Source organism: Sminthopsis crassicaudata, chromosome 2 (genome assembly GCF_048593235.1).
Source record: "Sminthopsis crassicaudata isolate SCR6 chromosome 2, ASM4859323v1, whole genome shotgun sequence".
NCBI lineage: Eukaryota > Metazoa > Chordata > Mammalia > Dasyuromorphia > Dasyuridae > Sminthopsis > Sminthopsis crassicaudata.
This window is the reverse complement of record NC_133618.1, coordinates 253,526,259-253,545,116: the sequence shown is the minus strand read 5'-3', so window position 1 is coordinate 253,545,116 and position 18,858 is coordinate 253,526,259. Positions and strand designations below refer to the sequence as shown.

At 43.5% G+C, this 18,858-nt stretch overlaps 1 protein-coding gene across 2 annotated transcripts in view; it reads left to right on the top strand.

Moving 5' to 3' along the window:
- Positions 1-18,858, top strand: part of NKAIN4 (sodium/potassium transporting ATPase interacting 4) — a 119,411-nt gene that overhangs the window by 52,924 nt on the left and 47,629 nt on the right. For both annotated transcript variants that reach the window (XM_074288830.1, XM_074288829.1), the window contains exons 2-3: positions 2,915-3,052; positions 5,400-5,480. In XM_074288830.1, the coding sequence (XP_074144931.1) occupies positions 2,915-3,052; positions 5,400-5,480 (219 nt within the window). The remainder of the gene's footprint in view (positions 1-2,914; positions 3,053-5,399; positions 5,481-18,858) is intronic.

The window sequence follows — 18,858 nt, the reverse complement described above, 5'->3', positions numbered from 1 at the left end:
GAGAGCTATGCAGATTTAGTGATAGAACTTATTCTTCCCTTTGGTCTATGTTCCTGCTTTGGTCATTCCTCCGCAACCTTCACACCAAGCTTGAAATTAGGAGTGAGACTTACTTTGCTCCTAGAATACAAGTCACAGATGCTTTCACTCGCTATAAAACTTGCTCTTCTCTTGGTATGCAGCCCAGGATCTACAACCATTCAACACCGTGGGCAGATTTTTAGGCAAAGAGCTTACTGTACTTCATTCTGTTGTATGCATAGGCAGATCCCCTCTTGCATCTCTGACTCAAAAAAGCTGCACTTGGCACTTGTTCCACATCCAGAATGAGGTTACTGTGCCCTTCTATGGTTCTCGGGAACTCCTCTTGCCCTGGTGAACCTCTTCCTGTGCTGAAGTGCTCCAGCCAGTAGTCTTATGGCCAGAACTGATCATCATTATCTATAGGACTTTCTATCTCTCTAAGCCGACCAGAGGTGGAAAAATGACTTACTAGGATTTAAAAAAATTGATTTCCCAAATAGGATTCTGTCCAATGTGTTTTCTAGATCTGTTTGAAGGAGATTTTTGGAAAAAGAGCTTACTGTACTTCATTCCACTACCCTTCAACCTTGACACTATCCTCCCTTAGCTCCCAACTTTTAACAAAACTTAAGGATTCTACAGAAGAGATGGAAAGCTAGACAAACCTAGCCACTGTGTAGCACTCAAGGAAGATCAAGAGTTCTAGGGGAGTTATAACAATAATATAACAGTCTCTTGTTCCTGATGATGCCAGGGGACCTTCTGGCTGTCAATATTTATTCAAAATCCTCTTTGACTTAAAACTAAAAAAGCTCCTCTATACTAACCAGTACAGAGCTGCTGAGATAGGTTATGTGACAGTGGGCAGCTTGCCTTGCTAGACAGGTACTACAAATACATTTTGACTCTGTCCACGGGAATCCTTGGGGTTGAAGATCCACAAATGATTTTCATGGACAGGAGCCCCTTAAGCTTCTTTTCTTTCCTTGAAGTACTTGGCTCTTTTCTTTTTTCCCTTCTTTTTTTAATTATAGCTTTATATTTTTATGATATATGCATAGATAATTTTTCAGCATTGACAATTGCCAAACCTTTTCTCCTCCTTTCCGTCCCCCCCCCAGATGGCAGGTTGACCAATACATGTTAAATATGTTAAAGTATAAATTAAATAGGGGAAAAATTGGAACAAAAGGTTTGGCAATTGTCAATGCTGTAAAATTACCCATGTACATCTCTGGTAAATAAAAACTATAATTTTAAAAAATTACAATATATGTATATGTTCAAACATACTTGGCTCTTTTCAACGATGACGTGATTCAAAGCAATTCCAATAAATTTGTGATGGAAAGTGCCATCCACATCCAGAGAGAGAACTTTGGAGACTGAATGTGGATCAAAGCATGGTGTTTTTACTTTTTTGTTGTTGTTATTTTTTGACTACTTGTTTTTTTCGTTCTGTTTTTTTTTCCCTTTTGATCTGATTTTTCAGCATGATGAATATGGAAATATGTTTAGAAGAATTGTGCATGTTTAACCTTATTGGATTGCTTGCTGTCTTGGAGAGGGAAGACAAGGGAAGTGAAAAATTCCGAACACAAGATTTTGCAAAAGAGAATATTAAAAACTATTTTTGCATGTATTTGGAAAATACATTTAATGTATTTAATTTAATACAATTTAATAAAATTTAATGCTATTAAAAATAAAATCTAAGCATAGACACTAAAAAAACAGATAAAATAAAGAAAGTGATTCATGTGCTGAGTCTATCCCTTGCTGATTCTAAACCCTGCCTAAAACAGGTGGTTGAAGCTTTTGGCATTGCTGTATTGCTAAATCCTCAGAGATTTAATGCTTTGGAAATTCCCTCTGGTCCACATTCCACTCCTATGGGGCATGGGGTGAGGGAGATTTTTAGTATGTTAATCGGTGCCTCCTAGAGATATCTAGGAAAATATTCCAGGAAGATATGCTTGACTTGCATCAAGGAGGAAGGGTCAAACCAGAACATGTTGATCTTGGGATGCCTGTTGAATGCTGAGAAAAACTGAAGAACTCAATCTGCAGATTGAGGGATTTTGCATGAGATTAGTGGGGAAAACTGTAGGGAAGAAGGAATTAACAAATTTTGTGCCTCAACAGTATTCCTCAGCTTCATCTCTTCACTGTAGTAGCTTTTGGTCTCTGCCCCAAGTTGTTGTGGATATATAGGAATATGTTCATCTAGCACCTCAATGAATGTTTCTGGCCATGGTCAAAGCAGGAATATATACAGTTCTGATCTCTACTTAGCCCTATGGATTTGTAGATAAGTGGAGTAGTAAGGAAGATCTAAATGTGGTCCAGTCCAGATGATTGAGAGGATTCGAATAGAAACAAATGAATTAATTTTTGTGTGACTGAAATTGAGAGGCAGCTATGGTGGATGTTGTGGTGCATGGAGAGCCAGCCTTGGAAGCAAGAAATCTTTGATATTCTGGCTATGTGAGCGTGCTTTATTTAGGCAATATTCTTGAGACTGCAAATTGCAGAGAGGATGCAAACCTGCCTTGGTGGAGGGAGTTTTCCCCTCCTGGAGTTCCTTGTACCAATGAAATCACAGGTCTAATCCCTATTCCTACGCATCCTTGGAATGATCCCTTCCTGGAACTTCTGTTATCTTGCTTCTACCTTCCCTCTTTGCATCCCTTGGGCATGGCTCCAATTTGCTATTTTTCCTCCTGTATGTACTTTCCTGGGGAAAATAATATACCTGGACAACTAACCCAGAAATGCTGGATTCTGTTAAGATCAAGTATCCCTGACTTTAACATGACATGTGTCATAACAAATCTCCAGCTTCTTCCTCTTTCCTCACCTCTTCTCTCCCTTCTTTTTCCCTCCTCAGCTTGCTGCATTAGAAAGACAAGTATTTGATTTCCTGGGATATCAATGGGCTCCCATCCTGGCCAATTTCCTTCACATCATAATTGTCATCCTGGGCCTCTTTGGAACCATTCAGTATAGGCCTCGATACATTGTGGTGGTAAGTAATATTTGCCTATTCTAATTTCCCTTTGGCTAGGAGGATCATGAGAGGCCTGAGTAGAATCCAGAAAATAATGCATTGAAAGAGAACAGAATCTGTTTTCTGTAGAGACATAAAATAGTCTAGCATATTTTAAGTCATCACCTCTGGATTGTTGTTTTGTGTTAAGATAAAATTGATTTTTCCTCCAAAATCTGTCCTATTCATCTTTGTTTTATTTATAAAAATGGACCTTTTCATAAGTTACTAGAATTAATAATAAATAAGATACTAATTTTAAGAAATAAGTAAAAACTCTTTCTCCTGGAACTGGAGGGTGGATGGAGAGAAAGGAATTAGTGTATTATTGTGGATGACTGTAAAAGCCATCCCCAAGCCTTTCTATGCTGCTCTGTTCTTTAACTCAGCCCGCAATCGAAACTGACAAGTCTCCTGTCCTTACTTCAGCAAAAAAGGAAAATTGTCGATTTAAATTTCCTGCTGACTTCAAAGAATCGTGAAGGGAGAGAAGTAGTGAGAGAAGCATGAAAGTAATCAACCTGCATTCTTTTGTGGGGTTACTAGCAGAAGTCACCTACCATAGAGAGGCTGAGGAAGACTTTACTATTTTATTTGCATAGAATCCTGGAATTGTAGAGCTGGAAGGGATTTGAAAGAAGATCTGATTCCATTCTATCACCTCATTTGACAGATGAGGAAATATAGGTCCAGAGAAGGGAAATGACCTGGCCATCCTCATGAGGTGATAGGGCAAGTGCCAGAACTCACATCTCTCAACTGTGCAGTCAGGGCACTTTCCACTGGAATTTGTTGATATCAGCAGTTCTTAAAGACTTAAAGTAAATTAAACTGAACATTTTCATGCAATGGTTGTTATATTCCTATATTCACTCAAATCTCCATTGGAATGAAAAAAGATCTTTTATTCACTATAAAACTGTAGTCCAGGTAATTTTGGCCATTATAGTCTGGTCAGCCACTGAATAGAATGAAGGTCGGCAGAATAGTCCCAGAGAAGCCTAATATTCACTATGTGCCTTATTCTAATACTGATGCCCCACAAATTCCAAAATCATCCGTGGTCTTGATAGAACTTGCAGAAACTTAAAACTCATATTCTAACTTTTGCAAACTGATTTAATGAGGAATGAAGGGGATGGGTTATATGCAGAAATCTGTAGTTAGACCAGGATGACTTAAAAATATTTAGGAAGACTGATAATGACCTCCGAATGTCTTTTTCTTCCATTTATTAATTAAAATAATAACCTCTCAGCTCAGTGTCCCATAGGTTAGCCCCAGTCAGTTTTAGGTTCATGGCATGTATTCTAGCAATGTTTTACAGACCTTATGTTTCTTTCTCCTCCAAATGCTCACATGATCTGATATTCAATGTGTGACTCCTTAATCTGCAGAATCTCTGACTGTGAATATCATTATGAAGTTCATCAATCTTTGCTCCCACATGGCAACCAAAGAAACTACATTTATAGTCTTTTCTTTTCAGTGCTGGGTCAACATCAGTGCAAGGGGATTGAGGAGGAATCATAATACCATGGCATAAGCTTAGGAATTAAAGGCCCAGAATCAATTAATCAATAAGAATTGATGGAAATAGATAACACCAACTTTGTGCTAGTCAATAGGCTAGGTGCTAGGGATGCAAATACAATGAATGAAACAGTCTCTGTTTGCAATGAGCTTATGTTCTAATCTGGGATACAACAAAGTACACATATGTACATGTAGAATCAATATAAAGAAATGAAATATAAATAAACACAAAGTAGTTAAGCACCAGATAGTTTGAAAGAAAGGACACTTAGCAGGTGAGGGTTGAGTCAGGAAAAATATTTATGTAAAAGATTGCCATTGAACGGCAGAATCTTGAAGGAAGAAAGGAATTATATGGGAGAAGTAAGGAGAGAAAGAGAGTATTCTAAGTATGAAAGATGGCTGTGGTAAAAACATGCATATCTGTGTGGACTACAGAGAAAAGGACAGTTTGACTGGAAAGATACCATTAGGCAGTTGTGAAAAGCTTTAAAATAATCTCACTGGCACGTGCAAATCTTAACTTAGGTTAATTTAGGCAGAAAACAGACGTCCAGCCGCAGAAATCTTATCTCCAAAGTTGGACAGACACTTTCGTGCCATGAAGATTAGAGAATGAGGGATCCTTTGAAAACATTCAGGGTCTGGTCACAACACTGTTAAAATGTGTAATGACTTTTACATAGGACAGCTTTTAATCTTCTCCAAGCTAGTTATACAAAAGCAGGCAGTAGTCACTTTCCGGTTTGTTTTGCATTCCTGATTTCTCTTCCATTTTGCTTCCTCCTAGTATGCAGTGTGGACAGCCATCTGGGTCACTTGGAACATCTTCATTATCTGTTTTTACTTGGAGGTGGGAGGACTTTCAAAGGTGAGTCAAGGATAGGGTGCTATTTGAAATACAGGGAAACCAGCTGGCTGTGGAAGAAAAGGAAAGACAACCAGGCTCATGTGTCCCTCATTAAATTTAAGAGGGTAGTGGAAAGAAGGGAGCTAATTCACTCATCTTGATGCATTCGTTGTGTGCCCCTTAATTTCTTGATTCAAAGCAATTAGAAATGTTCAGAAAGTCAAAGCGCATTTCTCAGATTCTGGGCAGTAACTGTTGTGGTTAAAATTTTAGACTTATAATTCAAAACAGGACAAAGGAGTCCTGGAAGCAAGAGGGATTGTGTGAAACAAGAATTTAATAAGACTTGGTGACTCCCCCCCCCATATATATATACATACATTTATTAGAGTAAATGCTTTGAGAGACCCAGCAGCTCCAGCTGAAAGCTCTGATTAGCTGCCTGCAACATGTTAATTGTATTTCATTATCCCCTTATTATAGACCTTTTTTTTAATGTTGCCATTGTGCTTAGGCGTGGAGATTGGAGGGCGGGGAAGGAGTGATCCTTGCTTTCCCTCTTTCCATACTCAGCAGCTAGCTCCTTTTGGTCTTTTCAGTAGGACATTTAGATGGTACTTAGAACTAATAGACACCAAAGTTGTCAATCCCAAACTGTAAATTGCTAAGAAGAGCAGAGCTCTGAGGCATGAATTGGTCTGGCTTCAGTTCTGGATTTTTTCAGGGTCTTGGGTCAAATGTCAAGTTGCAGATGTTGTCTTGATGAGGAATCTGGCTTTGGGGAAGCCCTTTCCAGGTAGGGGAAATAAGATTTCTTGATTCCATAACTAATTGCTGTTTCTGAGGGATTACCGAGTTCCCCCAGGGCATTCCCTGCTCAATGCTCTACACAAATTCCGGGCCTGGTGGTAACCAATTAAACTTTAAAACTCTAACCCCTGGCCCACAGTTGTCTGTTAGCTCGTTATTGTTGTTGCTGTTCATATCCATGAGGTCAGCATTCATCAAGCATTCACTGAGCATGACAGGCAGAATACAGTAGATGAAAGAAAGTGTTTTTTACAGGGAGGGTGAAGGGAAGTCACGCTCCATTTTTGATGTTTCATTAACTATGCAGTGCCAGACGCTGAGCTCTCTGATAGGATGTTTGATGTACCAGACCTGCAGCTTTCTTGAGTTATCTGGATTTAACTGCTTGAAAGGAGCTTCTCTTGCCCTGCAATTCCTGCCATAACTCCAGTGCTTTTAAAATCAAAGAGCACAGTCATCTTTGTTGCTTTCATTTAATTCTCTGTCAAAGATGGTGGTTTTGGCTGGAGCTATTTCTTCTGCAATAGCTTATAAATTCATAAACCATTACACTGGGCTGACCCCCGTGGGACTTTTTCTTTGTCAGTCTTGCTATAGCACAATCTCATATATGGCAGCGATGATGACATTAGACTGGGGATGTGCCTGTCCTTTGTCTTCTTTCTAATCATTATTAGAAAAGTCTTTGCAGACAGATGTTTTACAAGTTTAATGAAAGGTTGATGGGTCTTTCAGTTTTCCAGAGCTCCTCATGAAGGATACATGTCAGCCAAATTGGTTGGAGAGAATGCCAGCTTGTCCGTTTCCTTCCCTAAAACCTTGGTAAAGAGCAAGAGCTGGGGTCTTCTGGCTCCACACATGATGGTAGGACAGGAGGAGAAACAAAGTAGCAGAGCTCACAGACAAGATGATAGCATCCGGGAGAGAGGACCGCATCAGTGATGTATGTATGTATAAGAAAGGGAAGCAGTGCAAACATTGCCAGTGAATATTGTAAGGCTGACTGGCATAATTATATGGTTACAGGAAGATTGTGTGTAAGGAGTAAAGAAGAAGAGACAGGGAAGAATCTTGCAAGTCTAGGAGAGCAGAGAGGTTGTTTGTACTGGTCAAATTTTGTGGTAAAGTATTCATCACTTGTGTACTCTGCTGATCTCCATCCTCACCTGGAAACAAAGGGCTCGCAGGTATGCATTTTGTCAATCTGTTCTCCCCTCTCCCCCAACTCCCTCACAGATTAGACATATCTGGGGAGTGATCTAGGAAGATTTCTGCCTTGGAATCGACAAATAGCTGCTGATTTGATTGTGCAGTTTGGGACCATTTTCCCATCTATAGAAGGCTATGGCAGTGCCATAAGGAGGGAATGAATTCAGAATGTGATGTATAATCTGCTTGCCCTTCCTGGTTTTAAAGCTGCCTGAATACTATGTTCTCTCATTACGCTAGATTTTCCATTGTTTTAATCTACCCCATTCAGGCACAGAAAAATTGAATACTAATGTGATCATGCTCTCATAATGGTTGGTGATGATAATATTTCAAATTTGCCTTGCATCTTAAAAAAATAATAAGAGATGTGAGAGTGTTGCTTTCTAGCAGATTTTTTTCACCCATTTCTGATACCTAAATTACCTTGAGACCTGGTGCTAATAGATCACCCTTAGTTTTGTTTTGTTTTATTTTTGCTTTTTTCCTGGGGCACTCTTAAGAGATAGGTAGTATAAGCATTGGTATTCCCATTTTACAAATGAGGAAATTGAGGCACAGAGGAGTTAAGTGACTTCCTCATATTCATCTGGCTATGGTCAGGACTTGAATCAAGTTTTCTACGTTCACAGGCCAGCACACTTTTCTGTGCAGACCTCCTTTTCCAAGTAGAAATTAAACCGGTGGGTTGCTGTACAGTAGAGATGTGCCTGAAAAAAAAACAGAGAGCGCGGCATTCACTCAACAAGGGAAAGATGAGAGATAGCAGTGGTAACAATAGTAATGCCTAACATTTATATAGTGAAGAAATGTTACTTATATTATCTTACACCATCTCACAACAATCTGAGAGGTGGCTGCCATTATCACCTCACCACCCTTTTATAGATCAGTAAATCAAGATGAGTGAGGTTGACTTATCCATGGTTACCTAGCTAGTAAGTGCCTGAGGCAGGATTCAAACTTATCTCTTCCTTTTTATAAATTAATTTTTATTCTGAAACTAACAAATGCCAAAGAGAATGAGTATGCCTCATAGAACAGAGAAAGCAACATTGTACATAAAATGACAGGTCTCTAGGGTGTACAGTTTGCTTTTCTTTTTAGGGATTTATTAAGATCCTCATGTAACTTTCAGAGCTGTCCTGTTTAGGGCTTTCTTGCTGGCCTTTCATTTTTTCTCTCCATTTAAAAGAAAAAAAAGTTGCCTCAATGACATTTTTAATATATATTTTATTTTCCCCGTTACATATTTTGTTTTCAAATGTTTTTGCTTTTTTAAAAATTATAGCTTTTTATTTACCAGATATATGCATGGGTAATTTTTCAGCATTGACGATTACAAAACCTTTTGTTCCAATTTTTTCCTTTCCCTCCACCCCACCCCCCACCCCAGATGGCAGGTAGACCAATACATGTTAAATATGTTAAAGTATAAGTTAAATACAATATATGTATATAAATCCATACAGTTTTTGCTGCATAAGAAGAATCGGACTTTGAAATAATGTACACTTAACCTGTGTAGGAAATCAAAAATGCAGGCGGACAAAAATAGAGGGACTGGAAATGCTATGTTCACACTCATTTCCCAGAGTTCTTTCACTGGATACTGTAGCTGGTTCTATTCATTATTGAACAAATGGAACTGATTTGGTCCTTCTCATTATTGAATAGAGCCTCGTCCATCAGAATTGATGATCATATAATATTGTTGTTGAAGTGTATAACGATCTCCTGGTCCTGCTCATTTCACTCAGCATCAGTTCATGTAAGTCTCTCCAGGCCTTTCTGAAATCATCCTACTAGTCATTTCTTATAGAACAATAATATTCCATTACACATATATTATATATGGTATATATTATACATATACCACAATTTATTCAGCCAATCTCCAATTGATGGGCATTCAATCAGTTTCCAGTTACTGGCCACTACAAAGAGGGCTGCCCAAATGTTTTTGCTTTTATTGTATTTTTATTTTATATCAACAAACAATAATCGCAATGGTATATTCTATTCTTGGCACCTTTTGTTCAATTGTGTAATTGATATTCTACAGAGAATTATATTTTTTGCATTTACAAAGGCTTGCCTGCTCCTTTTCATATGTTTATCAAAGTTGCCTTTAGTACAGTCATAGATTATTTTCATAAAACATTTTTAGAGATCAGAAAGTTGTCATTCTGATTTGAGAGCTACTGGTATATCCTCAATCACATTATTTGATCATAAATAGTTGTGGATTTTTTTCCTAAGCATTTAGTACCCTCCCTTTTGTTCTGAATCTTGGAAATCAATCATGTGATGCTGTCTTGAACCTTCTTTGAGAATACTTAATCCAGTCCTGCTGCTTTTCTTAGTCTTGTGTGTGTGTGTGTGTGTGTGTGTGTGTGTGTGTGTGTGTGTGTGAATTAATTTCTACTTTCTTATCTAGTACATTTGGGCCTATTATGTTAGAGTTCCAAATTGGCTTATTTCATCTCTCTTATACGTTTTCTCATATTTTAGCAGCCTCTCAGTCCGCTCCAAATGCAAGCTCCTTGAAGGTAGATGCTTTTCTTTCTATCCCCAGAGATGAGCACAGAGCTTATGATTTCCATCCTGAGAAAATGAGAAGGGAGCTTTTGTATCTTTAAAGGCCAGGACTTCATTTTGGATTTCCCCATTAAATGTTTAAACAATTTTTAAAGTTTTTTTTTTTAAGTTTTGAGCTCTGAATTTTATCTCCTATCCCCAAGGCAGATATAGGTTATATATGTATAATCATGTCAAACATTTCTACATTGCTCATTTTGAACAAGAAGACTTGAATGAATATTAGTAAATTTGTACAAAAAATTTGAATGAAAGTGGAAAATAGCATAAAAATATTGCTATCACTGTATACAACATTTTTCTCATTCTGTTCACTTTGCATCAGTTCATGTAAGAATGACTTTCTTTTTTAAGATTTTGTTACACTATTCCTCCTCATCTTTCAATGCTTTACCCTGGGAAAAAAAGAAAAAACCAAAGCCCTTGTAACAAATATACATAATCAACCAAAATTAATTTTCAAGTAGGCTATGTATTGAATAGTATGGTTTATTCTGTTTTGATTCCATCACTTATTCCTCTGTCAAAAAGCCAATAACAAACTTCATCATCCTTCCTCTAATCGTGGTTGGTCATTACTTCAATCAGGGAAGTCAAGTCTTCCTAATTTAAGCCTAATACTGTATCCTTAGATTACCTAGCTGCCACTTGGGAATAAGAAGGGAGAAGAAGAGGTGAAAAATGAATAATGATCCTTCCAGTGAACAATCTCGGGCTTCATATTCTGTGTAACTCTGGAAAAGGGAAAGGTAGATGACTTTGAGGAGGTAAAAACCAAAAGTTGGAGAATGTAGGTCTTATGCTTGCATTTAAAAACATTTGCTGCAGAAGACCAGAACGGGGTTAGAGACAATAAATCATTTGGAAAAGAACTAGAGATTTTAGTGGACTGCAAAAATCAATATAAGCCATGTGTAACCTGCTTCAAAACAATCTTAAAAACTGCATTGATGGAGGAAGAGTACCTAGAATTTACATGCTACCTTGGTCATACTACATATTGCATTTAGTTTTGCATGAACAGGGAATCTAGATCGGGGATGGGAGCAAAAATCAGAGAATGCAAGGATTGGGTAGAGGAATTAGGGAGAGAAGTGATTTATGGGGCATAGGATGACCATCTTCAAGGATATGTAAAATTGTCATGTGGGAAGAAGACTTTTTCTGATGCGTTCGAGAGAGAAGAAGTAGGTGCAAAAAGTGGAAGTTACTAAGAAGCAGATTTGGACTTAATAGGATGAAAACCTTTATTGGCTGCTTTAGGAATTATCGGGGTTTTCCTTCATTGAAGGACTCCAAGCAAAGGCTAGGTAACCCCCTGTCAGGTATGCTGTAGGGGGATGCTTTTGTCAGGTGTGAGTCAGACTTGATGGCCTCTAAGAGATCCATTTCAACTCAGAAATTCTGAGAGTCAAAGATTCAGAGAGTTATTTTGTTTTTGGCCCCAGAAAGACAGAATTAGAAGCTGTGAGTGTTAGTTCCAGTCAGATTTTACCTTGATAATAGGGAAAACATTCCAGCAATTATAACTGTTCAAAAGATGAATTATATTGCTCTGGAATTAGTAGGGTACACTTCATTTTATGTCTTTCTATATTACTACTTGAGGCAGCTAAGTGGGACAGTGGATAGAGGCTTGGTCCTGGAGTCAGGAAGAACTGAATTCAATTCAGAATTGGAAATTAAGTGAATGCCCCATCAATTGGGGAAGGTCTAAATAAATTATGGTATACAAATGTAGTGGAATATTATTGATCTATAAGATTTCAGAGAAAGCTTGGAAGGACTTCCATGAATTGATGCTGAGTGAAGTGAGCAGGACCAGGAGAACGTAATACATAATAACAGCAGGATTATGTGATGATCTATGATAGACTTAGCTCTTCTCAGTAATACACTGAACCAAGACAATTCCAATAGACTTGCAATAGAAACTGCTATTCACATCCAGAGAGAGAGAAAGAACTATGGAGACTAAATGTATGTTATTTTCACCTTTTTTTGGTGGTTGTCTGCTTTTTCCTTCTTGTAATTTTTCTCTTTTTTTCTGATTTTTCTTTCACAACATGACTAATATGGAAATATTTTTAAATGATTGTATATGTATTCTATATATCAGATTGTTTTCTGTCTTAGGAAGTGGGGGAGGTAAAAAAAATTGGAACTCAAAATCTTACAAAAAAGAATGTTAAAAACTATCTTTACATATAATTGGAAAAATAAAATACTTTTGGAAATTTAAAAAAACCAACCAAACGAATTTGACTTCAGATACTTATTTGGAATGTGACCCTGCCATTTAACTTCTCTATTTCAGTTTCTTCAAGTGTAAAATAGGAATAATATTATCACTTCCTTCTCAAGAGTTGTGAGAATCAACTGAGATAATATTTATGAAGTTACATAGCACATAATAGTTGCTTAGCAAATGTTGGTTTCCTTCCTTCCTACTTGTTAAGGATAATATAATTAATTAATTGAAATATTTGACCTCCCTCTCCAAACCATTTTTGGTAGAGCTACCAAATTCAGTTTTCCTCAAGTCTGATTATGCAACTCCCCTTATCTAAAAGCTTCTATGGTTCCCTGTAGCCTAAACAAACAAACAAAATGTAAAAGGGCTGCCTCTTCAGGAGAACTAAACTTCTGAGAATTTTTCCTAATCTTAAATTTTGTAAGTGAGAGATGGGACTGTCACCTGTGGAGATTCAGCAATGGTAGATCCAGTTGTCCTATATGTAGTAGGCAACCTAGCCAACTAGTCAATCCTAGAGATTCTGATGTAAATGAGATTGTATTGAACCTCAGAGGTTTTGGAAACTTCAAGAAGTCTAGAGAGAATTCTTTTTATGTCCAGTTCAAAACACACACACAGAGATATGTGTAGACATATACCCTCATCATCATCATCTTCATCATCATTAAATCCAGTTCATGTGGTTTATATTTCTGAAGCTAACAGCATCCTTTAAGCCTGTCATTGAATTGGTAGTAATGGAGAAAAATGCTGATGAGCCTGTCTGATGTGAATAAAGTTCCTGCCTTCCACTCCAAATGAACCCTCATTTGCATATGGACTTCAGAGTAGGTTGCTCTTTTGGTTGGAAAACCATTCCCTTAATGCATCATTAACATAATGCCACTGGAGGGAATGCTAGAGAAACTGGATTTCGTTTAAAAAGTTATTCCTTTCAAATGCTTTAGTCTCTTCATATTTTTAAGCCAGAGCTATAGTTTTGTCTGCCAACCCCTGCTTTTTCTGGCTCAATGTCTGGCTATGGGGCAAAAGCCAGAATTTTAGTAGAAGGGCGCTGTTGCAGAGAAAAGTCTCTGAACCCATCCCATCCCACCCCCACATCCTCTTAAGAAAAACCTTCATTGAAGAGAGACTTCCTGTGGTCACAGCTCAGGGGGCTATCTCTGGGATAATTGTGCCCCAAGTAGCAGTTTTCCCTTTGCAGCTAGTCAAAATCACGCCAAAAACATTGGTCTGTGGAACAGGTGTCTAGGGTACTGTTGCTGCTACTTGCTAAGAAAGAATCCACAGGCAGAATGTACCCCCAAAACCATCCATAGTCCATAGGCAGAATGCACCCCCAGAACTATCCAGGGTCCACAGGCAGAATGCACCCCCAGAACTATCCAGGGTCCACAGGCAGAATGCACCCCCAGAACTATCCAGGGTCCACAGGCAGAATGCACCCCCAGAACTATCCAGAGTCCACAGGCAGAATGTACCCCCAGAACTACCCAGGGTCCACAGGCAGAATGTACCCCCAAAACCATCCAGGGTCCACAGGCAGAATGCACCCCCAGAACCATCCAGGGTCCACAGGCAGAATGCACCCCCAGAACTACCCAGGGTCCACAGGCAGAATGTACCCCCAAAACCATCCAGGGTCCACAGGCAGAATGCACCCCCAGAACTACCCAGGGTCCACAGGCAGAATGTACCCCCAAAACCATCCAGGGTCCACAGGCAGAATGCACCCCCAGAACTACCCAGGGTCCACAGGCAGAATGCACCCCCAGAACTATCCAGGGTCCACAGGCAGAATGCACCCCCAGAACTATCCACGGTCCACAGGCAGAATGCACCCCCAGAACTACCCAGGGTTCACAGGCAGAATGTACCCCCAGAACTATCCAGGGTCCACAGGCAGAATGCACCCCCAGAACTACCCAGGGTTCACAGGCAGAATGCACCCCCAGAACTATCCAGGGTCCACAGGCAGAATGCACCCCCAGAACTACCCAGGGTGCACAGGCAGAATGTACCCCCAGAACTATCCAGGGTCCACAGGCAGAATGCACCCCCAGAACTACCCAGGGTCCACAGGCAGAATGCACCCCCAGAACTACCCAGGGTTCACAGGCAGAATGTACCCCCAGAACTACCCAGGGTCCACAGGCAGAATGCACCCCCAGAACTACCCAGGGTTCACAGGCAGAATGTACCCCCAGAACTACCCAGGGTTCACAGGCAGAATGTACCCCCAGAACTACCCAGGGTCCACAGGCAGAATGCACCCCCAGAACTACCCAGGGTCCACAGGCAGAATGCACCCCCAGAACTACCCAGGGTCCACAGGCAGAATGCACCCCCAGAACTATCCACGGTCCACAGGCAGAATGCACCCCCAGAACTACCCAGGGTTCACAGGCAGAATGCACCCCCAGAACTACCCAGGGTCCACAGGCAGAATGCACCCCCAGAACTACCCAGGGTTCACAGGCAGAATGTACCACCAGAACTACCCAGGGTTCACAGGAAGAATGTACCCCCAGAACTACCCAGGGTCCACAGGCAGAATGCACCCCCAGAACTACCCAGGGTCCACAGGCAGAATGCACCCCCAGAACTATCCAGGGTCCACAGGCAGAATGCACCCCCAGAACTACCCAGGGTTCACAGGCAGAATGCACCCCCAGAACTACCCAGGGTCCACAGGCAGAATGCACCCCCAGAACTACCCAGGGTCCACAGGCAGAATGCACCCCCAGAACTATCCAGGGTCCACAGGCAGAATGCACCCCCAGAACTACCCAGGGTTCACAGGCAGAATGTACCCCCAGAACTACCCAGGGTCCACAGGCAGAATGCACCCCCAGAACTACCCAGGGTTCACAAGCAGAATGCACCCCCAGAACTATCCAGCGTTCACAGGCAGAATGCACCCCCAGAACTGTCCAGGGTCCATAGGCAGAATGCACCCCCAGAACTATCCAGGGTCCACAGGCAGAATGCACCCCCAGAACTATCCAGGGTTCACAGGCAGAATGCACCCCCAGAACTGTCCAGGGTCCATAGGCAGAATGCACCCCCAGAACTATCCACGGTCCACAGGCAGAATGCACCCCCAGAACTACCCAGGGTCCACAGGCAGAATGTACCCCCAAAACCATCCAGGGTCCACAGGCAGAATGCACCCCCAGAACTACCCAGGGTCCACAGGCAGAATGTACCCCCAAAACCATCCAGGGTCCACAGGCAGAATGCACCCCCAGAACTATCCACGGTCCACAGGCAGAATGCACCCCCAGAACTATCCAGGGTTCACAGGCAGAATGCACCCCCAGAACTATCCACGGTCCACAGGCAGAATGCACCCCCAGAACTATCCATGGTCCATAGGCAGAATGCAACCCCAGAACTATCCAGGGTCCACAGGCAGAATGCACCCCCAGAACTACCCAGGGTCCACAGGCAGAATGCACCCCCAGAACTATCCAGGGTCCACAGGCAGAATGCACCCCCAGAACTATCCACGGTCCACAGGCAGAATGCACCCCCAGAACTACCCAGGGTCCACAGGCAGAATGCACCCCCAAAACCATCCATGGTCCACAGTCAGAATGCACCCCTAGAACTATCCAGGGTCCACAGGCAGAATGCACCCCCCAGAACTATCCAGGGTCCACAGGCAGAATGCACCCCCAGAACTACCCACGGTCCACAGGCAGAATGCACCCCCAGAACTATCCACGGTCCATAGGCAGAATGCAACCCCAGAACTATCCAGGGTCCACAGGCAGAATGCACCCCCAGAACTACCCAGGGTCCACAGGCAGAATGCACCCCCAGAACTACCCAGGGTCCACAGGCAGAATGCACCCCCAGAACTATCCACGGTCCACAGGCAGAATGCACCCCCAGAACTACCCAGGGTCCACAGGCAGAATGCACCCCCAGAACTATCCAGGGTCCACAGGCAGAATGCACCCCCAGAACTATCCACGGTCCACAGGCAGAATGCACCCCCAGAACTATCCACGGTCCACAGGCAGAATGCACCCCCAGAACTACCCAGGGTCCACAGGCAGAATGCACCCCCAGAACTATCCAGGGTCCACAGGCAGAATGCACCCCCAGAACTATCCACGGTCCACAGGCAGAATGCACCCCCAGAACTACCCAGGGTTCACAGGCAGAATGCACCCCCAGAACTACCCAGGGTCCACAGGCAGAATGCACCCCCAGAACTATCCAGGGTCCACAGGCAGAATGCACCCCCAGAACTATCCAGGGTCCACAGGCAGAATGCACCCCCAGAACTATCCAGGGTCCACAGGCAGAATGCACCCCCAGAACTATCCACGGTCCACAGGCAGAATGCACCCCCAGAACTATCCACGGTCCACAGGCAGAATGCACCCCCAGAACTACCCAGGGTTCACAGGCAGAATGTACCCCCAGAACTATCCACGGTCCACAGGCAGAATGCACCCCCAGAACTACCCAGGGTCCACAGGCAGAATGCACCCCCAGAACTACCCAGGGTCCACAGGCAGAATGCACCCCCAGAACTATCCAGGGTCCACAGGCAGAATGCACCCCCAGAACTACCCAGGGTTCACAGGCAGAATGCACCCCCAGAACTACCCAGGGTTCACAGGCAGAATATACCCCCAGAACTACCCAGGGTCCACAGGCAGAATGCACCCCCAGAACTACCCAGGGTTCACAAGCAGAATGCACCCCCAGAACTACCCAGGGTTCACAGGCAGAATGTACCCCCAGAACTACCCAGGGTCCACAGGCAGAATGCACCCCCAGAACTATCCAGGGTCCACAGGCAGAATGCACCCCCAGAACTATCCAGCGTTCACAGGCAGAATGCACCCCCAGAACTGTCCAGGGTCCATAGGCAGAATGCACCCCCAGAACTATCCAGGGTCCACAGGCAGAATGCACCCCCAGAACTATCCAGGGTTCACAGGCAGAATGCACCCCCAGAACTATCCACGGTCCACAGGCAGAATGTACCCCCAGAACTATCCAGGGTTCACAGGCAGAATGTACCCCCAGAACTACCCAGGGTCCACAGGCAGAATGCACCCCCAGAACTACCCAGGGTCCACAGGCAGAATGCACCCCCAGAACTACCCAGGGTCCACAGGCAGAATGCACCCCCAGAACTATCCAGGGTCCACAGGCAGAATGCACCCCCAGAACTATCCACGGTCCACAGGCAGAATGCACCCCCAGAACTACCCAGGGTTCACAGGCAGAATGTACCCCCAGAACTATCCAGGGTCCACAGGCAGAATGCACCCCCAGAACTACCCAGGGTTCACAGGCAGAATGCACCCCCAGAACTATCCACGGTCCACAGGCAGAATGCACCCCCAGAACTACCCAGGGTTCACAGGCAGAATGTACCCCCAGAACTATCCAGGGTCCACAGGCAGAATGCACCCCCAGAACTACCCAGGGTCCACAGGCAGAATGCACCCCCAGAACTACCCAGGGTTCACAGGCAGAATGCACCCCCAGAACTACCCAGGGTCCACAGGCAGAATGCACCCCCAGAACTATCCATGGTCCATAGGCAGAATGCAACCCCAGAACTATCCAGGGTCCACAGGCAGAATGCACCCCCAGAACTACCCAGGGTCCACAGGCAGAATGCACCCCCAGAACTATCCACGGTCCACAGGCAGAATGCACCCCCAGAACTACCCAGGGTCCACAGGCAGAATGCACCCCCAGAACTATCCAGGGTCCACAGGCAGAATGCACCCCCAGAACTATCCACGGTCCACAGGCAGAATGCACCCCCAGAACTACCCAGGGTTCACAGGCAGAATGTACCCCCAGAACTATCCAGGGTCCACAGGCAGAATGCACCCCCAGAACTACCCAGGGTTCACAGGCAGAATGCACCCCCAGAACTATCCACGGTCCACAGGCAGAATGCACCCCCAGAACTACCCAGGGTCCACAGGCAGAATGCACCCCCAGAACTATCCAGGGTTCACAGGCAGAATGCACCCCCAGAACTACCCAGGGTCCACAGGCAGAATGCACCCCCAGAACTATCCACGGTCCACAGGCAGAATGCACCCCCAGAACTACCCAGGGTCCACAGGCAGAATGCACCCCCAGAACTATCCACGGTCCACAGGCAGAATGCACCCCCAGAACTACCCAGGGTCCACAGGCAGAATGCACCCCCAGAACTATCCAGGGTCCACAGGCAGAATGCACCCCCAGAACTATCCACGGTCCACAGGCAGAATGCACCCCCAGAACTACCCAGGGTTCACAGGCAGAATGTACCCCCAGAACTATCCAGGGTCCACAGGCAGAATGCACCCCCAGAACTACCCAGGGTTCACAGGCAGAATGCACCCCCAGAACTATCCACGGTCCACAGGCAGAATGCACCCCCAGAACTACCCAGGGTTCACAGGCAGAATGTACCCCCAGAACTATCCAGGGTCCACAGGCAGAATGCACCCCCAGAACTACCCAGGGTCCACAGGCAGAATGCAC